The sequence below is a fragment of the Microplitis mediator genome, chromosome 2 (assembly GCF_029852145.1).
Source record: "Microplitis mediator isolate UGA2020A chromosome 2, iyMicMedi2.1, whole genome shotgun sequence".
Lineage (NCBI taxonomy): Eukaryota > Metazoa > Arthropoda > Insecta > Hymenoptera > Braconidae > Microplitis > Microplitis mediator.
In genome coordinates this window covers 2,575,086-2,602,774 of record NC_079970.1, presented here as the reverse complement: position 1 = coordinate 2,602,774, position 27,689 = coordinate 2,575,086, and the positions used below count along the sequence as shown (strand labels likewise).

The following is a 27,689-nucleotide window of genomic DNA, read 5'->3' as shown; positions in this document are numbered from 1 at the left end:
CGTTGAGAACGTAAATTCAACCTTTGAAGACGCAAGTAGCCGTAAAAACGTATTTTAGACGTAGTTTTGTAGACAAAACCTTTTAAAATTTGCAATAAAGAAATAAACTATACCAGAGATATTTATTTGTCAAAAAATATATCTAGCAGCCAGAAGACGAGAAATAAAAATTTTCAGCAGTTTTTGGAAAATATTTTGGACTTTGCAGGAGACAATTCTACTGATGGTTCATGAGCTAGTTAGAGAGTATAGAGTCTAGATTATCTCTTGCTAGGTCCCAAAATAATTTTCAAAAGCTGCTGATAATTTTTATTTTTTGTCTACAAGCTTCTGAGTAGTCTGTAAGACCCAACGGAGCACAAGAAATTAGCCATCAGTATACTGTTTCTCAAGGCCCAAAATATTTTTCAAAAATTGCTGAAAATTTTTACTTCTCGTCTTCTGGCTGCTAGATATATTTTCTTGGCTATGAAATATTTCGGATGTTTAATTTTTTTATCGAAAATTTTAAAAGGTTTTGTCTACGATTACGCAAGTCTTACTTACGTTTGCGTACATCAACTACGTCTAAAATACGTTTTTACGGACTTACGTCTTCAAAGGTCGAATTTACGTTCTTAACGTCTAGTACTTTCAATATACGATTTAAATTTCGACTCGGGTCAGTTACATGTACAATGGCCAGTGCTCACTTTTCTACGCGTGTTAATTTAGCTTCAATTTTCACCCAACTAAATTTCGTATAAATAAAATCTGTGGTAAAAAAAGGAAGGGATTGTAATTAACGCGGCTTTATTTTTATTTTTAAGGTTCCAGTTGATACTTTCGGGTCGAAATTAAAAATAACATTTGAATGACAGGATAAATTGACCCATTTATTTTAGTATCAACTCTAGATCAGTAAAAAATATAATTCTGATAAAAATTACCGCTCAAGTCATTACCGTTTAATTACAATAAATAAATAGTATCGGGCGTGACTTTAAACGATTTTAATTAATTTCAGCCTTGATCTGTCAGCAGTTAAATTTTATTTAAAATTATGTTCCCACCGACGAACTATTGAGCAAAAATTTAAAAAATTTAATAAACGCGGCCTTTCATAAAAATTGATGTTGGAAAAAAAAATGTGAGAGCTCGAGGTGTGCACTTTACATTATTCAAAACTATTTAAATTTATTTAATTACTGATGATACTATTTGTAACGAGATGGATTTTTGAACTTATAATATAATGGTATAGAATTATATGGTTGTCTACCTGCCGGCAGCAGCTGCAATTCAGGAAGAATTATATACGCGAACGAGTGTGTATAGTGAGATAGAATGTAATAACGTTAAGAAAAGTTAAGTTGAGTTAAGTTAAAGGCAAGTATTAGTGATGAACAACAGTAATGAGTCACGTCAGTAGGTCAAACGAGCGAGATAACGAGCCGATTCATCGATGCGAACCTTGTGCCGCTTGCTCTCGGGCCAGATCGGCCATCAGTGATATCGGATTATGGCTCATGATTATATACCGCGAGTTAAGCGTTGCACTTTATTTATGCAAGCCCCAATCGTTTCGTTCTGCGCACCTCTGACTTATCATACATTGTGTGCTATATATACATATATATATATATGTATACATAAAACCATACACTCAAACTTAAATTCAAACTTGATCATCCTTCTGTTCTCTCATTCGCTCATCGCCTTAGAGGAGTTACTTTTGTGTGACCCGCGATGTGAGAATCGCGATCAATACGAACCGCAACTTTTTTCTTCATATATATTTATAATTATTTTTTATCATATTTAGAGACTTAAATATTTAAAAAACGTCATTACTAATAAACTTGGGATATATTTCATAAAAGTTTAATTTAATTTAAAAAAAAAAAGTACATAAATGATAGATGACCCGCGGAAACCGCGAGAGATTAAAATTTCAAAAATAGGGGAGGGAGGGGCAAAAGGGGGTAAATACTAAGTTTTCGAGGACTCAAATACGCTAAATCTTTTTTTTTTAATGATATTCAAAGTAAATAGAAGAAATTTTCAGTTACCGTTGAAAAAAAAAATTTTTCATTTCTGCGGGCAAAGTGGGGTACCCCCTGAAAAAGGTAAAAAAAAAAATTTCTGGATTTTAAACGAATTTGATTAAGTTAAATTTTTTTGTAAGTAATTTACATGAAGAAAAATTATATTTTACATGTTTATTGGATACAAAAGAAGAAAAAAAATTTTTAATTGTTTTTATCATAAAACAAACGTCATTAATATTTTTCAACTGACAATTGATTTTTAAAAAAGTTTACCAAAAAAAAATTCAAAGTAACGCTTAATTATATTTACCGAAGTTATTTTGGAATGTTTAAAAACCATTTAAAATATAAAATTTTTTTTATCAAATTTTGGGGGTACCCCGTTTTGCCGACCCTACCCCCTTTTGCCCCCCTTCCCCTATATTTTGCATAAAGAAAATCTAACCGAGCACTGACGCGTGGTTTAAAAATGTTTAATGTCCTTGCGCGAGGTAGATTCCAAAAATATATCATATTTATCTATATGATCATACATGATTACTGTACCACATGAATAGTGACGATATTGATAATTAATTTAATACTGTTACATCATAAAGTAGTCCGTATTGATCCACTAAAATCCCGTTGTGGTTTTAGAGCTTCTATACACATACTCGTGCCCATCCAGAATGACATCAGACGTTGACGTTTCCTGCTGTTATGTACATATACATACATACATACATATATATATAACCAATAGATAGAGAGTGGGAGAGACTGAGCCACATATCCGTATATACACATGACATTCAGAGCAAACCTCTAATACATTGTGGGATATCATCATCATGAAATAGAATTAGCTCTAGCGGAATGTCAACAATGTATTGGGTTTCTCTAGCTTACGGCCAAGCTTTATATCTTTTATTTATTATATTTTATTTTTACTTATCCCAGGAGATGAAAAGTTAAGCTTATTTATTTTATATATATCGATTTATCAGATAGCAATTATCCGCATTTTAGAAACACGTCACTCATTAAATTCCAACGCAGTTATAAATATACATTTTTTTTTTTTTTTTTGTTAACGAGAGTTTATCAACCTCAAGTTACTTTTTTCTTATCTCGAATTTACTTTTATTAAAGGTAATTTTTTTTTTTTTATTTTATTTTTTTTATCAACTTAAAAACGATCGAAAATGTCAATAACGTCGTCGTCGGCAATCTCGACTGACCGATGACCACCCAGTTGGATAAACACACAACTTCCAAACTCAGTCTTTATTTTATTTGTAACATCCATTTAAGGACAAACTGGATACACCAAACTCATTCCTAAATGTCTTGTTATATACAAAATTATTCAATTAAAATATCTCTTAATTAAATTTATTCATTTTATTATTTATTTATATATTTATGAGTAAATAAATAATTTATTATTTTACTTTATGATTTAATTACAATCATGACAATAAAATTTATTTATAAACATCATCGATAAATATAAAATAAAATAAGATCTTCTATAAATAGCCGGCTATAAATAATATAGTTTTATAAATAAACAGACGTTTGAGATTATTTTATTCTCGTAATGGCTTATTCAAGAATCGCTTTCACTCGATGCTTGTAGTGTAGCTGATTTTTTGCCGTATTTACTCTGTACTTTTTCTTATTTTTTGCCTAAGGAAGGGAATGGGAAGGGCTTGGGAATTAAACAGGATGAGGATGGAACAAAAAAAGTAAACAAATAGTCGAGAAGATTTAAAAAATGTTGTATACATGTATAATACGACGATGAGATTGCAAGTGGTATAGGTAGACGAGTAGAGTAGGCCAAGGCTACGCGAGTTCGCGATGTCAGGTCTCTCATATTTATATTTTATATACCTTGTGTTTGTTCTAACTGGACGGTCTGTCTATAATACGTAACACACACATTTAGCAGGATTCTTTTCGCCACTTTGTTATGTCTAGAGTCTATTTAATTTAGCTACCTCAACATGATATTTTAAGTCTTCTTGGGTTTTTAACTTCCCGCTTATTGAACTTTGAAAAATTTTTATTTTATTACAGATCAATGTTTTGAGATCTTAAAAAAATATAATTTTTTTTTTTTTAAATAACATCTGAGTCCCGAGTCAATAAACAAATTCTAGTTTAGTCCTCAAAAGCCTCAATCCCTGTGTTCCTGAAGATCGGAACGTTTTTCGCGGAACGAAAATAAGAAACAAGAAATGAAAAGTAAAAAAACTAATAGATCTAAATTTCGGAAATGTTTCGCACGTCAGCCAAAAATGACAGGCCGCCCCCAACTACCCCTAAATTCGCCTTTAGACACAAATTTCGTGAATTATTTTCATTTTCGTTGCGTGAAAAACTTTCCGATCTTCAGGTACATCAATCCCTTTGATGATTTATTTGCCGCCCAAAAAGTAATTTTACTTTAGTACTCAAAATCTTCAATGAGAACTTTTGGGTCTAAATGCGAATAATTTTTCAATTTTAAATTATAACAGACCTCAAAATCCTCAATGAATGAACAGTTATAATTTGGACTTTGAGAAATTTTAGATAGAAAAGGGGAGGAGAGAGAATATATCCGTCGAATGAAACTTTTGAGGTTCAAATGTGGATAAAATTATTCCTGTACGTTTTGAGTATTTTGAGGCTCTAATCCAGATTATGTTATTCCAGTTTAGTCCTCAAAGTGGTAAAATTGGACCTAACTACTACTTTGAGAACTAAACTAGGATAACTTTCTATACTGTTGTCAATCTTAAAATTCCAAATTGATCCTCAAAAACCTTATTGACAACTTTAAGACTTAAATCCGAATATGTTTTTTGACTCGGGCGTGTGTTTTTTTGAGTATTTAGAACTTTTGATCCGGTCAACCAATCAAAATCAGTTTTGCGGTATTTCAAAAAACTGTTTTTTATATTTTATGAAATTTTCCACATGAATAATTATCTTTCAATACTGACTAAATTAATTTATATAACAACAAAAAAAAAATATTAAATTTGAAGCCATGGGAAGTTCAGGGGCTGGTTCGCAGTCAAATATTTTTTATATTTTTTTATTACTGTCCAACTTGCCTCGTTGAGCAAAAACATTTTTTTAAAAATAAAATACATAGAAAATATAATAACAATGACAAATCCGAGCGGATTACTCCGTATCCAAGGGATTATTGCGTACGAGTTTTTGAAAAACGAAATAAAAAAAATAAGTTTTTGATAAAAGATTATGCGCATTATGTTGTATATAAAAATTCAGTTTATTTAGTTGAAATAACAATTTTTCTATGTCGTAATAACCCAATTATTTCTTTCCCCATATCTACGTTCAATAAATTATCTACCAATGATATTATTAAGTAATGCGCATCTCTATTAACCCAACAATAATATTTATGAACTGCGTAGAAGTAAAAATGCGTCGTAATTTTTTACTTAATCTTCGTTATTAACATTCATTATTATTTCGTTTACGCTTCGATAGTTGGAATGAAAGATCCATCAGCCATATAAATTATTAAATCAAAATTTTATAAATTAAACAAAAAAAAAAAAAGAAATATTTTATCATAATTTAAAAAATTTACGACCTCTGAATATTTTTTTATTTTTATTTTAATTGTAATCAACAATACCGGATGTTAATATGGTTTCGAAAGATTTTCGATCAGTCGTTATATATATTATGGATGTATATATGTATACATATATTAAACGTATTCTGAAGATAAGAGGGAGGAAGAGAGAGGATAAAAATATGAGTAAGGAGTGACTTGAGGGCTTCCACGCTGTGTATCGCGTATCTAGCAATTATTGGTGCTAAATTTTTACGACCTACCGGGATATAATGCATGTACATGGGGGAGGAGCGACCGTGTCTGACTTGTACCCAGCGAAATTGCATCGTCATTCACGAAAGCTATTCCTCTTTGAAGAGAGATAGTTTTGAATTTAAAATAAAAATATAATTTATTTTTTTATAACACGATAAATTTATTATCATTATTATTATTTTTAAATTTAATTAAATGGGATTTTTATTTTATATATTTTATTTAAGAGGTAAAAAGAAATATATTAAATATATGAATAATAAAATTTATCGTGGCTTCAATAAATTATTATTATTTTATTTAGTATTTTTATTACGGTATTTTAATTTAATGACGCAATTATTGTTAAACTTAACCGGAAATAGGATCGCGTGAAGATGATTTTCTCGATGGTAATATGTCTGGTGAAATATGTATGCGCATAGAGTGCGCTCGTAAAAATTAGCATACGTATCGTCTGCCGACGAGTTCACAGCAATTGCTGCAATAAACACTACCTGTGCTCTATTAAATTTAACTCTGTATAACTAACGTGTAATATCTATTTCAAAAACTATAACGTATTTGTTATGACGACTCGTGTAATTTTCATACCTCTAATTATTTTATTTCATCAATTAAAAAATAGTACAAGTGAAAGTTTTACTATTCGAAAAATATTAAAATTAACCAGCAACTATAAGATTTACTAGTGTAATGTAATAGTACAGAAAGTCTTATAGTGTTCTTTGAATCGTTATTTTTAAATTTGAAAAAAAATTGAAGGATTTTTTTCAATTGAATTATTTATGAATTTTTGAAAAAATTGGGCACGTTGACCATCCGGCAGTGCGACTTTTAAAATTAAAAAAAAAAAAAAAGAATTTTTTCTTAAGTGGTTCACCTTACCCGGCAAGTTTTTTTTTTTTTTTTTTAGAATTCTGTTTTTATTTGAACAGAAATTTCATATTTTTCTTTAAACATTTTTGTTGTTTTCTCGTACTTACATTCTAGCAATGAATGAAATTTGAAAAAATTTTTGAATGTAAAAATTTAAACTCAAGTATAAATTTTCGAAGTCTCGAGTAAAAATCATTGTGAAATTTTTAAATATTTCTGCAATTATGAAAGAATAATTTTTTTTTAAATTTCGAGGAAAAACAAATCGGAAAATATGAAATTGAATGAGAAATTATAAATATTTAAAACTCATGATTTTTAATTATTAACGTCTCATCACTATCAAAGGGTGGATATTAGGCGGTCAGATAAATAAAATCTATAAACAAAAATTTATCAACCGGTTTACAGCACAAGATATACAAGTTTCGTCTCGGCAGTATATAATAGACCAGGATTTAACCTGTTCTTGTGTAGAGTAATTGTGAATTGAAGTGCACTAGAATCTGACCTTTCTTTTCTCGTTAACTGCTTTGACGTACGATAATGTGAGATTACGAATCGAGCGTCACAATCTCTAATATATAAACCATTTAATAGTTTTATTTATTATTGCTTTGTTTATAGTTACTTCTTATTTATTATTTTTTTCCATCCACGTGCGTTCAATTTTTATTGCTCCTACGCAATAACTAAATAGTTATTCGTTATAAAACAATGCCTTGAATTAAAAAATATCGAGGCTACGCCGTTACCCCGCTTCAATGTATTCATTTTTATAATAATCATTTTTCAAGACTTTTTTTTTAATTTCATTGGATTGGTGTTCAAATGTGTACGTTTTCAACTATTTTACAATTAATTCATAACTATTTTTCATATAAATTTGTTCACGTGGTCGATACTTCAGCTTTTATAATTATTGTGCTTTTAATTTTGTATTATACACAAAAGTTTCATACATTTATAGAGGAGGTAGGAAAACTGGGATATTCACAAATTTCACTAAAAATTTTTTTCAAAGTGCCCATGAATCGAAATCAATTTCTTCTACACTTTTAAAAAATATTTTTCAAATTTCGCGCTCAAATTTTCTAAGAGATATTTCAAATTTTCCCTTACATTTAAATTCTTACTTGTTAAATTTTCTTGAAAATAATAAAAAATATTTTCGAAATTAGTTAATTTGATCCGGAATTTTTTAAAAATTTAAATTGAAAACTTGTCTTATTTTTTTTGCAATATAAGCGACAAGTTGAAGGTTTAGCTCAAAATTCTTTTGTTTATGATGCCCGTTTTGCCTTTCTCTTCTATATATTTAATAGACTGAATTTTTTTTCTCACAAACTTTCAAGGAAATCGTCTTATTTTGATCTTAATATCAATTATTGAAGAATAAAAAAAGTTTTTCAGTCAATTTCAAAATTTTATAAGACGATTTCCTTGAATTGATATGAAATAATATTTTTCGGCATACAATGTATTGGAATTAAAAATTTTCATATATTTTATCTAGCTTTTTTAAACACACAATTATATTTTGTTGACTTTTTGCACTTGTGTTATTGTCTGTTTTAAATAAAACCCAAAAGGTCACCGGTGTACGTAAATAAATATTTATATCACGTCAAGACAGTGATCGTCTAGCCCAGATTGTATAAATATAAGAATAATGTGAACAAGAGGGCTCCTTTTTTTAGCACCCGAATTATCTTGGCTTAATAAAATCATTTCTTCACTAATGTTCTATCACACTTTCAAAAATTATCACAGTAAATATCAATGTGTGCTTATATATATTTTATTATTTAATATCAATAATTCAAATTATTATTTCAGACTGGATACCAAAAATGTGCGAATGTTTCCATAATGTTTCTGTAACATTTCCCATGACTACTCCAGACCTTTCCTTCAGGAATTGGGGTTATGCTCCGCTGGACAAAACCCCAACTCGAAACAGATTCCGTGATTTCATGAGAAGAGATGGGGGATACAGATTGATTGAAGATCATGACAAAGAAGTAACTACATTTATTTTTCATTTTTTAAGTCTAGTATTCATATTTTATAAAAATATATATGTTGTCTAGATTGAAATGACTTTTCACAATATCGACAAATCGTTTTCGATTGTCGAAGTTGAAAAGGATTTACGTGTTGACAATCTTTGTGAGCTATTGAGAATTAAGAATCAATTTGAGCCCGGTGATTGGAGGATTGTTGAAACTTGGCCGAAACTTGAAATTGCTATTGGTAAGTTTGAAAATTTATATATTCTGATATACAATCGAATCGCTTTATGAGTCCGCTCATTATAAGTCCGTCGACTCATATTTCTCTTCAAGAAATATCTTTCCCCCTCCATGAACTGAAAAAAATTAATTTCAATCTCTTGATATGAGACCGGAACGTTGGTAAAACGAATTAAATGTTTTTTTGAAATTGAAATACAAAATGCAACTTTTAACATCATATTTAATAAATATTGTTCTTATAATGATCATAGAATCCGTCGTAGAATCATACACAGAAAAAAAAGTTATCTTCGGGAACCAAGTCAAGATTTTTTTGAGCCAAGAGAATTTGTCGGTTAAAAAAATCGGTCTTTGTCGGAGAAGATTTTTCTACTTTATCTGAGAAAATTTCGGTTTCCAAAAAAATTTTCTTGAATCAAGAATATTTACCTTCAGTCGAGAATTTTTTTTTTCTGTCTAAAATCCTTATCAATCGGGCGGACTCATAACGCGATTATGAAAATAATAACGTACGCTCTCCCACTTGTAAAGAAGGGGAAGTATAATTGACTACTAAACAGAAGTAGGGGTACAGGAATTCTTGGAATTATATTCCCCTACACCCCTGTAGGCAGACTTATAACGCGACTCGACTGTATTTTTAATAATTTTTGTTCAAAACATTCAAAAATTTCTATTTTATATTTTATTTATTTGTACCGTTGAATTATTATTTATATTTATTATAAAAAGTTCTATCATTAGATCGAGATTATTATTTCACGATAAGTAATTTAATTGATTAACGTTCATTATTAGAATTAACTTACGTTAAAAAAGTAAAGTATTATTTAGGAAAAATTTCAATGCTGAAAAAATTTGATACTTTGCGAATCAATGTAAAAAAAAACAGCAAACTTTAGTACATAGAAAAGTTTTGAACTCTTTAACAGCATCCTGATGTATCACTATCCAGTAGAATATTCAATACGATAACGTACTTAAGATAAATAAGGATTGAAAGCCAATAAAAAACATGGATAAATTTTTTTTTCATGCAAAAACTTTTTTATAAAATAGTAGTAGACAACTGCAATAACCATCACATTTTTGGTTTCCTTCTCAATTCAATTTCCAGCTTGTAGAGATTACGTTGCTGCCGGAAAAGTTTAATTTTTATATAAAACTTGAAATTATTTTTCACAATTTTATGGTTGAATTAAAGCTCCATTGCATAGAAGGCATAAAAAAGTTAAAAAACAACGCACAGAATTCCGGTTATAAGGAATGAAGCGAAAAATTCAATTTCCAAGCACATTTTTCGTTATTTATTAGTCAATTTTAAAGGAGAATTGCATAGAAATACAGTCGCATACTAATGTTCGGATGAATAAAAAAATCTTATTGATTAAAACCGAAATTCACTCGGTTTATATTTAATATAAATTTAAAATATGTATAGGGAGTTAAAATTATCGCGTTAAAACGAATTTAATCAGTGGGATGAATAAATGAATATTTAACAGGCGCTTAAGAAAGTATTTTCGTCGGTTAAAACAACGTATTTTCCAACTACTATTTTTTAAGGTCATTGTACGTTTCCTGTTCTATGGGTCAAACAGGAGTTTTTTTATTCTGGAACAGAGGCATTAGAATGAACAGACGAAAAAAACAAAAACAAAAAAAAGTCATTGAGCTGCATTAAAAAAGAATGAAAAATGTTTTATTTTTCTTTTTAAAGTGCTGATTCACGGTGATACTAATATTTTTTGATTGAGATACTTTTAGCCGAACCGCTTATTCATCCAATTTAAAAATATATTTAAATAATTATAATAACGAAAGTGAATTTTTGAGTGGCTGACAAAAATTTATAAAGATATGGTCTTAAAACTTTATTTATTTATGTTTATGAGTGTCCATTAACTTCTTGTTTAGTATAATGATAATTCTTGAATAGAAATATTGTCAATAGAAACGATGCCAAAGTGGCTCATAAATCTACTTAATATGTGACCGCATTCTTGTTACTTTTTTTTCAGTTTTACGAAAAACGGAAACCATTATGTTGTTTTTTTTTTTATGATCTAAAATTTGAGTTTATGTAGAAGGGAGAGTTGCGCAAAATAGGAATTCAAAAAAGTATCAAATTTACATTTCTTTCATCTTTGATGTCCTGAATTTTTTAAAATGTGTGTCGCTTGAGATTTTTATTCATTTTTGTGCAAATCGTGCATATTTTTATGATGTCTTTAGTTGATCGGGTGTTCGGAAAAGAGATTCTTTACAGAAATTTTTGTCTGTAGACTTTAGGCATCTTTATGTGGTCGATGGTCTTCTCTGTATGTCCATCTGATATTTTTTTTTTCACTTTACCGACTGATTATCATCCGACATTATTTTTTGAGGCTCTTCCAAAGTAAAACAATAGAAAATAGTGAAAAAAAAAACCCTAATTTTTACGGTCCCAGAATATTTTTAGACACGAGTGCCTGGAAAGTGTCTGGGCATCTCCTCTGTGTCCATCTGATATATTTTTTTTTCATTTTACCGTCTGATTATCATCTAACAATATTTTCAAGGCCCTTGAGATGTAGAATAAAAAAGAAATACTGAAGAAAAAATTTTTTTGAGTCCTAATTCTTTCACAGAAGCATATCCTGGTCATCTCGATGTAAAGTCGATGGGCATCTCCTCCATAAGTCGATCGGTTACTGATCTTTTTGCCTCAACTTGGCTATTTATCGTTATCTTATTGAGTATAATTAAACGTAACGGAAAGAAATTTCGTAAAAAAAGGATTTCCAGATATTAGAAAATAGTTCGATAAGTATATATGACAAATTGGCATTTCTTATAAGTACAAGTGTCATGATAATCGGATAGCGCAGGATGTCCGGCGCATTATTACGCATTTCCTTTAGGACTTCCTCGTAATTGGTTCCTGGTCAATGCCGAGACGACTTTAGCTTCCGGTGCTTTAACGTCGTTGAGTACAACTATATTGCATAGTATATATATGTATTTATGAGTAGAAGTATCATAAGAATGTATTGAGAATAATATTACGGACAGGTTTTCCTCAATATTTATTCAGCCTTCAGTAACGACGGAAGTGAGCTATTTAATAAATTACTTTCAAGCTATTTTAGAGCAATCTTCATTATTTTGTTGTTGTTGTTGTTGTTGATTTGATATTGTCCAGATAATTGTGTGTTGAAAGTTGAGTTAATAAAATAAACTAGTACTTTGTATCGATAAATAGTATAATTGCGTCATAAAATAGTTTCTCTTTATATTACTGCTGTCTGTTATGAATTGTAACGAATGTTAATTGGAATCTTGCAGCTCAATAAATAATAATTATTATCTTTCATTAAAAAAATTATAAAAACATGAATTTATTAATTAATAGAGCGACGATGAGGGTAAAAAAAATGAATAAAAGGAAGTAATGGAAATTTAATAAAGTCGTTTCTTGCGTGGGATCTCACAAGAAAAACAAAATTACAATAATAACAATAATGGTAATAATAATAAAACAAGCTTGTGGTATTGATGCGTTGTGTGACCAGGCCGGAAACTAAAATATCGCGTGTGTTGGGTAAACTACACGCGACTCATTTATTTATTCCAACTTGTTTTTTTCTGCATTATTTAGTTTGCATAATTAGCGTAACATTTTAATTGGTAGTATCATAGAAAAAAGAGTTGCGAGAGTAAATTTCAGGTATTGAGTGAAGTTTATCTCGATAAATTAAACGGCTGTATAGTAATTACGGATATTAATTTATGGGGCGTTAATTGATTAATTATCAACGGAAACAGACACTTGGTTTTTTATTTATATATTTATTTATGGAAAATTGTTGTTATGATTCTTGCTGATGATTAGTAAACTTTTTTTGTTCCAGAGAGGGTATTGGAGAACCATGAAGACATTTACGCGGTTCACAAAGATGGCGAAAAGCTTGACGGCAGTGAGGAAAGGAAATTTTATTTCATTGAGGTTTCCGATGACATTTGGAAATATACTAATAATCCTGCGGTATGTTTTTTTCATTACATTTATAAATTATTTATTGAACATGACTCTTATTATTCATACCAGAATTTATTGCTTGCAATTTTGGAATTAATGTTTGAAAATATGTAAAATATACCGAGCGAGTATCAAAACTTACCCTATTATCGGTCGGTAAAAGCAATTCGTTTGCTATGGAAGTCGGTCAAAAAGTTCTCTATGTTAATTGTCGGTAATGTTGAGAACAGTTGAATTGACGCGAGATTCCTACATTTCCTTCGCAAAGAAACCCTGATAGCCATCTTAACCGTAAGTTAACTTCAAGCTACAGCCGTATTCTGCCCTGATGGCCAGAGTTTCTGATCAGAAAGTTGGTATACCTGAGTTGCGACCAACTTGACGACAAGTTGTCGACAACTTTCAGCTTGTGTAACTGTTGACTACAAGTTGGCTACAAGTTGCTCAGAAACTTGGCGACAATCTACTGCCGCAACCTGTAACCAAGTTTCTGAGCAACTTGTAGACAAGTTGTCGGCAACAGTTACACGAGCTGAAAGTTGTCGACAAGTTGCTCGGAAAGTTGTCGTCAACTTATGAAAATGCCAACTTTTGCAGCCAACTTGGCGACAGGTTGCGGCAGTAGGTTGTCGACAAGTTGCGGCCAACTTGGCTATCAGGGTGAAGCCAACTTAAAGGAAAGTGTTCGAGAGCAAGCAGTTACCTTTAAGTTGACAGTAAATTGTCTGTAAGCTTAAATTCAATTTGACTACAAGTGTTACTGTCAGACAATGACATTAAGTTGATAGAAAATTTCACTTGAAATTGACGGCAAGATCTTCTGTCAAATTACATTCAGATGACGGCCGTAGATTTGCATCAACTTGCACGCAAGTATTATCCAGCCGAGGCTTGCCAGAAACTTGTCGTTAAGTTAGCTGTAGATGCTTCACTGCAGAACTTGCTAAGTAATTATATTTAGAGTGTGGCTCCCTTATTAAAAGAAGCGATTTAAAAAGATTAAAAAAAAAAATTTTACATACTTTTTAATGCTTTTGAATCGCCTTTCTTATGGGCATTTAACATTGCAAATCGTTTTAAATCGCTTCTTTTAATAAGGGCTATCAGGGAAGTGATGAAATTGACAGAAAAAAGGAAACCGATATCTTAGGTCGACTAGGTGGAAATCATCACTAAGAAAATGAAAAGGGTTTTTACCTTGGATAGACATTTTGTCCGTGATTTGACGTAAATATCGGGCTGAAACTTGAGAAACAGTTGATGGCAGCTTGTTGTCAAGTTGAATGTAATTGTTGGGCAAGTAATAAGTCGCTAACAACTTAATGAAAACTTTCTGTGTCAAGTTGCTTTCATATTGTGGCTGTAGTAAGGATAAGACTGTTTACTTACTTAAGATAAATGAGACAAAAAGCCCGACCCTTCTTAATACTGCTAATAATTTTGAAATCCTGATAGCTAGACTTTCTGATCAGAACGTTGGTGTATATTAGTTGCGACCAACTTGATGACAACTTTCAGTTTTTGTAACTGTTGACTACAAGTTGGTACCAACTTTCTAAGCAAGTAGGCGACAAGTTGCCATCAGCTTATAGAAATGCCAATTTTTACGGCTAACGGTGACAAGCTGCTGCAGTAGGTTGTCACCAGCTTGCTGCCAACTTGGCTATCAGGGCTGCTAATACTTTTCAAAATTTACAACAACTTCACTGTCGGCACAGTAGTTTCTGAAGTTATCATTAGGAATAAAGTAACTCACTGACTTTCCAACGCCTGAATTCCACTGAGTTTTCACTGTCGGTAACAGAAGTATCTGTGCCTATTTATCGTCGGTAAGCATTTAACCAACGGGTGTTCAAATCCAGACAGTTTCGTTCACCGACATGTAGTATTTTCCATGTAGTTCCCGAAAATAGGAGAAGATAACGCTAGATCTCACAACTTGAAACAAATTAATTATCCTGATGAATTCGCTCAGCTTCGTCAAAGTTATTAAGTAACTTTTCAAATTAAAAAGATTTAATATGAAATTATTATTCATGAAAAAAACATATCTATTTATCCAATTAATTATTACTGTAGACTAATGGGTTTTTTAATTCCTCCAATGAATTTTTTATTGCACTGAATAATTAATATCGGATGTTTCATTAAAAGATTTGTAGAAATTTTTCATTCTACAATTTCCATCAAACTTTTTTTCCATACAAACTTCTATAAACGTAAAAAAAAACTCGTTAATGTAAACAAGAATAATTTGAAAATTGTCTAGAATAATATAAACTTAAACATAGGTACCAATTTGTTATATCTCTTCTCGCAAAACTGTTCAAGAGCCTTATAAATTTTTATTTCGTTCTCTCGAAAGCCGTTTTTTTCGTTTAATTTTTTTATCTTAAGATTGTAAGAAAGTTGTGTGCCAGTCTGATGACCGAACAAGCGTCTGAAAGAATTTTCAGTACGCGGGTGTGAGTTTTAATTTCCGTAATTGCCGCGGTATACTTCCTTCGGCGCCATTTTTTTTAGTCTATCATTTCCACTCGGTGAGATGGTAAGTTTGCGGGGTAGAAGGGGCCGTTTTTTTTTTTCATTTTTTTCTTTAACGCGAATAACGTCGACAAGCTGTCAGAACACATTATTTCTTTCGTTTTCTTTTATATTATACATATATATCTATACAAGACTATACACATATAAAAAGTACAATATACCTTTCGTTGTCGCTTTGTCTCTTTTACAAGTTCTTATTCGCCACGTCCAGCGTAAGCTTGCAAGCACACTCAGCTTTGTGTGCGTGTCTTGTAGAGCAAGAATATTGCGCTCACTAAAAACGTGAATTTCCGGGGTGAAAAACTTGCATGAATAATCAGCAAGATTGCCAGAGAGAACAAGTATATATATATATATATATATAAAGAAAGAAATAGTAGTAGATGTTAAAGCCGCTGGATATACATGTATATATATATATATTAAATATTCCGTTTTTTTCGAAGTAAAAAAAATATATGGGTGTATATCCAACACCGTATAAATTATATTTTATACAAAGATTTGTACCTGTCACTTGTGAAATATCTTATTTAATTAATCATGCCTAAAATTATAGTAATTTCATAAATTAATGAGCGAGTTACGGCTGAAAAAATTAAACCGTCTGAAGTCTGGATAATATAATTATTATTAATATGAACTGCAATTATATTTGAGCAATAGTGCGTATATAAAATTTAAACACATGATTACACGTCGATCATCATTGTAGAGGCTATTAAAATTCGATTAACAAGTAATGTATGTACTTTCACTGGGTTGTACATTAACGATAAATGTAATTACTATTTTTACAAACTTTAATATATCGAGTTGAGTTCAACATTGTATTAAAAACTCGTAGAAAATACATTTGGATGGATTTTTTCTCGATTTGAGGGTTTAAAGTGGGGATTCATTTTTTATTGTAGGGAGGTTTTCCACGACATATGATATTGAGGACAAAGTCGCAAGAAAGTCTTGGGCCTGGAGAACTATTCTGGGTGAGATAACATGTTTTGTTATTATTATGTTTTATATTTATTGTTGAGTCGTCCTCTGTTTTTTTATTTGTCTTGATATTTTTAGCCTATGGATCAAAAAATATTTCATGTATATTACAAAATTTTTGAATGTACATTAAATTTTTTCTGCTGTTTTAATTTAAAAATTTTCTTTTGAAATTCCCTGAGTATAAAATTTTTAAATTTCCTCAAAATTTTTCATAAAATTTCTTACGAAAATTTCCGTACCCTTAAGTTTTTATTTCTTAAATTCCGTACGCGAAAAATTTCAGAGTTTAAATTTCAAAATTAATAAATTCCATCAGTTCACAGTAAAAAATATTGTGTATTTGTGTCGAAAACGGTTTGTGTTAAACTAACACAAAGTTTGTGTCACTCATTGTAACATAAAAAATGTGTTATACACTCTTTATTAACACATTTTGTGTGTTACTGTGGAATTTTTGCGCCCTCTTGTGGCGATATTTCAACATAATCTTTGTGTTAAAAAGGGGTTACACAAAGTTTGTGTCGAAATTTCAACACAAATTTTGTGTCAACCGTTTTTAACACACAAACTGTGTTGATTTTACACAATATTTTTTACTGTGTTGCTGAATATTTTCCACGCTTGCCAAATTTCCAAATCCCCATAAGATTCATAAATATTTCGAATAATTATACATTCGCTCGCGAATTCTTTACTGTTTAATAATGTTTTCATAATTCTTTTTTAATTTAAAAACCCTTAAATATTTCAGTTATTCCGAAATACTGAAATACCGCAAATAAATATCAGGAGTTCTATAAAGTTATCAAGTTCTCTACTTTCCTCCAACATTCCATTCCATTTCTCTATACCCGTTTAAAATTATTTACCGCAAGATTTAAATGAACAATAATAATAACGATAATAATAATTAAATGAATTAAAGGATCGCGCAGCCCGAATTGCTGAAACCCACCCAATATTCTACGAAGTTCTATGGGTAGCTGAAAATAATATGAACGGGTGGAAAAAAGTCGGCGTGCTTCTCATGGATCGCAAACTCTACCTCATCGAAAGGGTGAGTCAAATATTTTTTAATTAATTATTTCTCATTGAATTGAATAAAATAATCCGCGAAATAATTAAGCAGATTTTACAATTGAATTTCAATCAACGAAGCAACTTAATTATTAACATTATCGCCCTTGTAATACTGAGTATTAATTTAAATTTTATAAGTAAAGGCGATACTTTTAATTAGATAATTAGTTAGTTAGATCCAATAGGCAATTAAATCAAACTATCTCAAGTAGTTGGCTACACAATTTTTTTATTTTTTTTTTTAACACTTTAAGCTCTGATGTAATTACTTTGACGTAAAAGTTAACGTTATATTTTCATCCCTTAGCGCTGAAACTTTAGTTAAACGCTTTTATAGTCTAATATAATGATAATTACATTTTTTTTTGTCTTTGCCGTTGTCATAAGAGGAAAAAATAACTCGAAACAACTGGCGGCAATATTAAAACTGCTTTAAAAAAAAAAAAAAAAAAAGAAAAAAAAAACTTTAGAACGCAAGTTAATGAAATCATTTAAATTCATATTTACATATACGTATATATGCATGTATATATCCATAAAAAGTCATTATTTATGAATATAATTTAGTTATTCAATACTCCATTAATATTTGATTAATAAAAAAAGTTATATGATGATTTAAATAATAAAATATTGAAGTAAATAAAAATTTAAAATCTTTTAATGTCAAAAGTCAATTGAAAAAATTATGACATTAATTTTAAATATATAGTATCAAAAAAAATGTATGTATATTTTAGTATGATTGACAGTAAATGTTTCGAATAAATCATACGTAAAGCTTTCATATCACGCGACTTGACAGAAACTTTATTACAAGTTTACTCAGTCGATCTTGATTTTCGGATTATTGATTATAAATTTGTCACGCAATATTTGTTTGTATCACCGACAAAATACAATATTTTAAATATAAATATTATTTCGCGCTATCGATACACTGTAAAAAGACTGGTGTTCAAACTCGACTTAATTTAACCGCGCGGTGTTAAAATAAAATAACACCGGTGTAGGTGGTTTTAAAATATCGGACTTGAATCAGTGTAAAAAAAAATTCCACGTATAGAAATTAGAAAAAGAAATTTAAATTTAATGAATATTATCTGGAGGAAATTAAAATTTTGTTGTGCACATATTTAAATAATTATTTATGTTGTATGTAATTTATTTAAAATTTACATGATTTTACACCCACCATTTCAATCACCAATAATTTTATTAATTAATAGAAACATTGTGTTAACTGTTGGGATCGAGTGAGTAATAAAAATATTCAGAGTAAAATATTTTCAATACACGGAAAAAAATGAACTATATAAATTGAGAACGACAAGTAATATAATGATAAAGTGATCAGTAAAAATTATCATTCTTAATAGTAATTTTTTTGTTTATGATTAAAACGTAAATAATTACAGGATAAGTATGAAAATTTATTGTCTGTGCAGGAAAAATTACTATTTGAACTTTAAAAATTGTAACTGATACTTAGAAAATTGACGACACGTATTATAAAATTTATCATTTGGAATTTAAAAATTCTCCATATTGACACTCGGGTTTCGGGTTATAATTTCAAACACTAATTTTTTTCCGTGCACCGAAAAATATTTTAACACCGGGACATTTTTTTAACACCGATGAAGAATATTTACACCGGCAGCGGTGTTATTTAAACACCGAAAATTTTAATACCTACACCGCCTGGACTTACTCCTTGATTATTTAAAAAAATTTTTTATTGAAATAAATAAACGGAAAAAGTAGTGTCCGATATTATAAAACCAATATATTGAGAGTAAACAATGAAGCCAAAGTGATTTAATATCTAATCTATGTAAATTTATTGGAAGCTGCTTAGTGAAGCATGCATTTGGGCATTTAATCATTTGCATCAAGCAATAAACTCTGCCCTGTTACAACTCCAACTACCTCGTACTATTATACTGAAATTCAACGGCAATGCAATTGTAAATCCATTAATTTACAGCCAATAGATGACCCCACAGTATTCACCTTTACATCCCGTTTATTTCTCACTATCGTCCATTTTACTTTTTTTAAACTCTCGGAAACCGAAGACTTGAATATTTATGCCGCAATTACGGAATCTTGCAGCTAAATATTTCGCATTGACACTTGGGTCACTTGTACAAGCTCAGCTTAATATATAATTCTAATAATATATTGATATTTTATGGTATATATTATTATTGGAAGAGATGGTCTCAGTTGCCAACGGCGCTTTCTCTGTTGCCTACCACACTCTGTTCTGTTTCCCCGCATACGCGGTATGCCAATCGATAACTGAGCTTCCGGCAAAGCCCTGGGATATTATTGAATCGGTGGACATATATATATATATATATATATATATATTTGTCTATTTTTTTAATTAACTATATCTATATTTTTTCCTTGTTGTTTCAAATGAAAAAATGAATTTTACAATCAAAACGATGTCAATCGATAAATTTTATCTGCTATTTTATTTTTTAAAAATACTTTTGTATTAAAATTTATAGATTAATTTTTTTTGTTCAGCTATTGAGGATTTATTTAGCTGAGGTATTAATTTTTATATTGATGATTAAAATAAATAATAAACAAACAAACGCACGGTTTCGGTTACATCGAAACACGAAACTTTGGGTGGGAACCAAAGAAGTGGAGTAGTGACGCGAAGGGGAATCTCAGTAAGGCGGCACATGAAGGCTCTTGATAATTAATATCTTGCAGACGCGCGAAAACATGTCATTACTGGTACGTAAACGTTGTCAGCAAGAGGATTATTAGGCTGTAACATGGACGTTATCCAAAATAAATTGTTTGTTAAGTGAAAAACATGATAATAATGTATTAATAGTCGTTGTGTATTATCGGTCTTAATTTCGTTCACTTTTAACGCGAGGTAAATTTTACTGTTCATAAATTTTAATATATTGTTCACTAGTATGCGAGAATTGCAGTTTTTATTGACAGCAAATATTCTCGTTGAATCAAAGTCGATGATTTCAAGTTACAGAAAGGAGAGAAATGAATGATCCTGAAGATAGCAGAGAACTAGTAATTTTTTTTCACCACATCAATCACAAAAAAACAAAAACTAAAAATATGCACATGTAGAAAATTTTAAAAACTACAGGTGCAATTTTTTCAAATATTTTTTTTTATGGTTTCTCGTCTAAAAAAAAAATTTTAAAATTATTAGACGTCTGCTAACTTCAGTATCATGAGAAATGAGTCTCCCGACAAAATTTCATTTTCGAAAATTTTTTTTCTACTCATACTTTTTTTTCCTCGTAAATAAACATTTGGTATCAACATGACCCAGCCATAAAAAAAATTCACATCTAGGGCAAAATAGGTCATAAAAAATTTCAAGTATTTAATAAAAAAAATTACCCAGTGATAAAAAATTCGCAGTGTAAATTTCAATAATTTCATTGGAAATTTCTGGGTGTCCATTTCACCCATTCTTTCTCTTTCCTCTCTGATATTAATGTAAAAAAAAAAAATTTTCGGTTATTTTAGAATTTTCGGAGACAAACCTTTCGAATTATGAAATAAATTTACTAATTTTTTTTTAATCTCAGATTTTAATCATCGCATGGCTCAATAAACGTTAGTTACTAAAATCTTTGAAGTTTAATTACAATAAAGTTTGATACAAGCATACATCCATAAAAAATTTTAATTAAAATTCTTATAATTTTTAATTGATATTCCGATGATAACTGATAACAACTGAATAATTTTTATAAACTCGAATAATTAAAATCTAAATTTATTCATTTAATTGAAGTTTGTTGGTGGAATTGAATTTCAGTTTAAAATTTATTGATACAAAGATAGACGGGACTGTTTGACGCTGATAATTAAATTAAAAAAATGAAAGGCAAATAATGATAATGGAATGGGATCCATACAGACTAGAGAGAATGAAATGAAAAAGTAAAAAATAGTAATGTTTCTTTATTTCTCGTCGTTGTTTTATTTTTAGTTTTATTATATTTTTTTGTTAACTGTAAGATGAAAGGGGTCAAACGTAGAAAACTTGTACGTAGTTTCGCGAGTCGACGAAACGGAGAACATGCTGCTCGGCAGTATTTCAATGTCGAATAATATATAACTTGAGGCAATGACGCTTTATTGCCGTAGCGATAAGTCTTTTCGAGATACAGTAGGCGGGAGAGAACGTGTATAACCCAGAGTGCAAAGAAAGGCAATAAAAGATGTTATAAAAAAATAATAATAAATACTAAAAACCTTAATACTTGTACTGCAATACAGTACAGTCTTTGCCAAAGCTGGCTTTAGTATATCTTTTAAATGTTTTTATAATAACTTAATTACATGCTTTACGCCGAGATTGAGATTTTGACGTTTAAAAATAAAAAAAAAATCCTTGTAAAACAAGTTGAACTTTTTTGTTTGCCGTTAAATTTAAACTTGCAATTTTATAATCCACTAAAAAAAACGGGGTAAGTTCAGCTGATGTAGGTGTTAAAATTTTCGGTGTTAAAATTACACCGGAAGCGATGGAACTATTCTTTACCGGTGTTAAAAAAATTTTTCGGCATCGAAAATATTTTACTTTGTGAAAATTTTAACTCACTCGATCCCAACAGTTAACACAGTGTTTCTATTAATTAATTAAATTATTGGTAATTGAAACAGCGGGCGTAAAATTGTGTACTTTTTAAATAAATTACGTATAGGGGAAGGGGGGCAAAAGGGGGTAGGGTAGGCAAAACGGGGTACCCCCAAAATTTAATAAAAAAAAATTTCATATTTTAAATGGTTTTTAAACATTCCAACATCACTTCTGTAAATATAATTAAGCGTTACTTTGAATTTTTTTTGATAAACTTTTTCAAAAATTAATTGTCAGTTGAAAAATATTAATGACGTTTGTTTTATGATAAAAACTATTAAAAATTTTTTTTCTTCTTTTGTATCCAATAAACATGTAAAATATAATTTTTCTTCATGTAAATTACTTACAAAAAAATTCAACTTAATCAAATTCGTTTAAAATCCAGAAATTTTTTTTTTTTTTTTACCTTTTTTAGGGGGTACCCCACTTTGCCCGCAGATATGAAAAATTTTTTTTTTCAACATTAACTGAAAATTTCTTCTATTTACTTTGAATATCATTAAAAAAAAATGATTTAGCGTATTTGAGTCCTCGAAAACTTGGTATTTTCTTAAGTACCCTCTTTTGCCCCTCCCTCCCCTAATACAAATAATTATTTGAATTTGTACATGACAAAATTGAAATTTCCTCCAGATAATATTCATTAAATTTTTATATTTTTTTATGTGTATTTTTTTTTTCTAATTGCTAAGGTAAGAGACCCAGTACCCGATCAGGGAACTAGTACCCGATCACTCATGTATTTGTACATCTATATTTACTGAATTTTACTAATTTTTTTTACACCGCTTTTATACCGGTATTTTAACACCGCCTACACTAGCGTTATTTCATTTTAACACCCGTCTTTTTACAGTGTATTTAATTTTAAAAATATAAATTTTATTACAATCAAGTTATTTAGTTAACTGTAATTTAATTTATCCGTATCACAATTTAAATATTCAGGGTACTAATTATTTTATTTGCCATTATATGAAAACTGTTAAGTATGACCTACGGGAATAAACTGCAATAATTTAGCTAATGGAATTTTTAATGCCACGGCAAGTACTTTGTAATACAGTTTGACAATGTTTTTATTTTAAATATATTTTTATACTTAATCCTAGGATTTATATACTAAAAATCCATTTGAGTAATTTAAATATATCCAGCATGGCAATAAAAATAATTTAGCGACTTTAAAATAAAATAAAAAAATTTTAACGTTTACGTAAACATTTTAGTAGGTTATTTGTAAAATAATATGTATACATGACGGGGAAGAATAATGTTGAGGATTTAGTGGTAGAAGTAGTATAAGTGGTAGTAGTAGTAGGCAGTCAATGCTGACGAGCATTTCTCTTGAAAGCTCAGTATTACGAATGCCACTCCCAAAGCTCGGGCTCAGAGAAACACGCGAGCATCCACACGGGACCACCATAATTTAACTAATGGAACCCGGAACGTCATAGACTTGAAACTGCGGCTCAGAGTTGTTCGAGTTGGAATTCCACTCACACTGTTTTAGTACAACTTGCAGTAGTAGTAGTAGTAGTAGTAGTATTAGTAGCAGTAACACTAGCAATAGTATTCGTATTCGTACAGTATAGGATCTGGATAGGATTTACTTAATTGACAGCGCGTACTAGTAACGATTAATAACAATGATATACGCTGCGTCCCCGTCAACCTGATCCCACTTTGTAATTACTTTGTAATTCATATATGTGTGTCCCGACAGTTCTGATTACGATTGACACTGTGCTGTATTGCCAACACATATATAGCTATGGCCTATCTCGTCATCATGATCATCATAACCGGGAAACTCTCGCGCGAACTTGATATTATAGGGCATTAATAATTTAATATCTTCATTACTCACTTGTTTATAATATTATATAATGTCTTTTTGCATAATATATATTCCATTTATGATAACAACTCTACAATTTGATACCGCACTCAGGATAATAACTTTTAGTATAAACCGGGTGATTTTCAGTTACGATCGACGGTTTTTAATTTTTTGTTTAGTTTAATTAATACTAAAAATATTTGTCGTGGTAATGGGGCCGGTATTGGAAAAATTAATGCTCTTTAATACGGACTTGATATGTAATAGTGATAAATAAGAGCGTAATTATTGAAAACAAGGGATTTATTTGATGATAAAAAAGTCTTTAACATGAGAGAATTGGGGAGGATTTTATTTGAACGATTGATGATTAATGGTTAGTCTAGTGAATGAAAATATCCCCAGCAAAAGTAAAGTTACCTTTTCACGTAACATTTGTGAAACTTGGCACGTGTAATATAAATCCTAAAATAACGAATAAACTTTCCATCATATGTACCAACAACTAACACTCTGGATTTGGATTTTGAATCTACAACTCCAACTACAGCTACAAAAGATAATGTACACATGTGCAATGTCCATATAGTTGTAGTTCGGAATGTGTGTTGTGGTGTATGTAAGCAAGTAAACCAACAACCGAGAGAATGAACCCTTTTAGGTACCTACACCACGAACCAGCTGCGTCCCAGCACGAGGTACTACGAGAGAGTCGCATTACTCGGCAAGTATCGTTCATTGTCCGTGCTATTGTCAGCTGCCCAGCACAATGGCCCCCCATGATGAACACAAGCACAACTGAGCACACCCGAAAACTGGCTCATTGTCCCTTAATTGGCCAGGAGTTTGCCAGATGACCCATCAATGAATTCACATCGATCGTATCCAGTGACAATATCTATCAATTATACAATACTTTAACATCTTTCCACTCGATCAACAATCAATCTAATGACAATAAACCTCTCATAATAATCAATCTATTTGCGATACTTTTGACATCTCGTCAAACCTTCACAGTAAAAAATATTGTGTATCTGTGTTAAAAACGGTCCGTGTTAAAATTTTTGTGTTGATTTTTTTGTGTCAAATCAACACAATTCTTTGTGTTACTTTAAAATTTTTAATCGATTTACTCTTCAACACTTTAAAAGTGTTACTTAGTATAAAAATCGATATTATCAACATTTATTAAGTGTTACTTTAACATCAACACAAAAAAAGTGTTGAAATTTTAACACAAATTTTGTGTTGAAATTCAACACAAATAGTCTGTGTTGAAAAGTAACACAAAAATTGTGTGGACCGTTTCTAACACACAGATTGTGTCGATTTTAACACAATATTTTTTACTGTGTTCCAAAGAGCACCATCTTCAACCGTTTTAAAACCCACACATATTTTACCGTCTAAACGTCAACAAATTACCAGTATCTATATTTAGTATTTTCTCTTCAACAGTAAATACGAAAACAACCGTTTTCTCAACCCCTCATTCGAGAAACCCCTTAGTAGTTACGTACATGTATATATATATACCGACAGCAACTGTGGACCGATAATTAGCCGGCGCTTTTGCTTACTCCATCTCTCTTTATCTTCTGTTTATTCTCCCAATACACACCAGACTCCGCACTCGTTACCATGAAGTCTAAATGGACTAACTTTCATTACAATTTCATTCGAAATTGGTGTATAACACACTCGCATCAGTGGCATGATAAAGGTACCTCGGTTGTTTTAGCTTCAGTTTCAGTTTCAGTTTCGGTTTCAGTTTTAGTTTCAGCTTCCGGAAAACTGGTATGATGAGAAAACGACCATGTTGTGCAGTAACGATTCAAGTTTTCCCGCGAGACCAATCAGATACTTTTCTTTCCTTGTGAAACTTTTTTTCATTTATTTTATATTTCTTATATATAATCTCCAATAACGATTTTCGGTTTAACTATTTTCCGACTCTACATCTTCGAATGTGTCGTCTCGGTACTTTTTTCCGATAAGTCGATAAATTTTTCATGCCAATCATTCAGAGCTGAGATTTTTAAAAGCTCATAAGAAGATTGAGTTTTTATTCTATAGTTTCTATATACTTTTGTAGCATGTCAAGTGGATATTGATTAGGATCTTGATAATTAATTGAGAAATGTGTAGATGGTTTAGTTTACAGCTGTATGAGAAATTAATTTTGGTGCACGTAATAGACAAAGGAATAGGTCAAAGTCTATATATAATATATATATGGATGTGTGTGCGTGTGTATTCCGTAGACATAACACGCGATGACATTGTATTGTATTGATACTCTCAATAGCTAGAGTAGTATGTGATGGTGACATCCATCGTACGATTAAGTATCAAGACAATACGAAATATCACGACGTTGACAGCTGACGCGTGACCAACACACTCGAAATAGGACAATAAACGTTTGATCAACCACGCAGATGTTTGAGCACCCAGGAGGTATTCGGTGTGAACGCGCCCTGCTGTGTTTAATATTTTATTTATAATTAATATCAGTCCAGTGAACATTACTCATTTATTTACATTATTAAATTCCATTGTTTAGTTTGATACCTAATTTCGCAATCTCGACACTTGACTCGATAAACTTTAATTAAATTTATTCATCACCGTCACAAACTTTTAATGTTCATCTAACTTTATAATTTTTTATAAAAATTGTTTTTAAATTTAATTTTATCGCGGAACAAAAAAAATTAATATTGACGTAACTTTTATGCGAGACTTGCTTCTGAATATTTATATTTTCTTAGCGTTACTTTTAATGCAGTATCAATCAAAAAAGTTTATCGGGCATGAAAAATATAAAATTATCAAAGAAAAAGGATAAAGAAAAATAAAGTTTCATAAAAGTTTTGTGTAAAAGATAACGATCTTGTCACATAACAGTTACTGGGTGAATTAGAGGAGCTAAGGAAACAGGTTATTGTTGAAAAACAAACTGAAGCTTACTCTTATTCATCAGTAACTCATATTTTTTTTTTTTTTTTTTTTTTTTTTATATGAAATAACTTTTTACATACATAAAAATACAAATATTAAGATTGATACGAAAAGTTTATTCCAGCAGAAAATATCAATCTTACTTGTTTGCCAATAGATTCATAGATCAGTTTCTACTCTAAAAAAGAGCTGTCTTGTTTATTTTGTTGGATATTTTTTTTCTTACTATCTTTGCAACGATCCCTATCCAAATAGTCCGCAGGATTTAGTGATTCCACGGAATAATTTGGTAATATTTGGTGAAATATATTTTGAAAAGATATCGCGATTGGGGGCTGGAACTTTTCTGTGAAAAATACTTAGTGCGCGATAAGTCAACTATGAAAGTAACGTTGAAAGACTTTTTTTACTCCTCTTTTGGCGGTCTTGCTATCGCACTTATATTTTTACAGTGTTGATAAAGGCCACCATGAATTATTATATTACTGGGGTTAAAAAAGAAGGCAACAAAGTATAATGATAAAACAAAAGCCAAAGAGGTCAGGGTTGTAGAGCTTGTAA

At 30.3% G+C, this 27,689-nt stretch overlaps 1 protein-coding gene across 4 annotated transcripts in view; it reads left to right on the top strand.

The window, feature by feature from the left end:
• LOC130664075 (growth factor receptor-bound protein 14-like) overlaps window positions 1-27,689 on the top strand; it is a 242,030-nt gene that overhangs the window by 54,629 nt on the left and 159,712 nt on the right. For all 4 annotated transcript variants that reach the window (XM_057463782.1, XM_057463784.1, XM_057463783.1 and 1 more), the window contains 5 exons: window positions 8,596-8,780; window positions 8,850-9,012; window positions 12,908-13,041; window positions 16,497-16,568; window positions 17,504-17,635. In XM_057463782.1, the coding sequence (XP_057319765.1) occupies window positions 8,596-8,780; window positions 8,850-9,012; window positions 12,908-13,041; window positions 16,497-16,568; window positions 17,504-17,635 (686 nt within the window). The remainder of the gene's footprint in view (window positions 1-8,595; window positions 8,781-8,849; window positions 9,013-12,907; window positions 13,042-16,496; window positions 16,569-17,503; window positions 17,636-27,689) is intronic.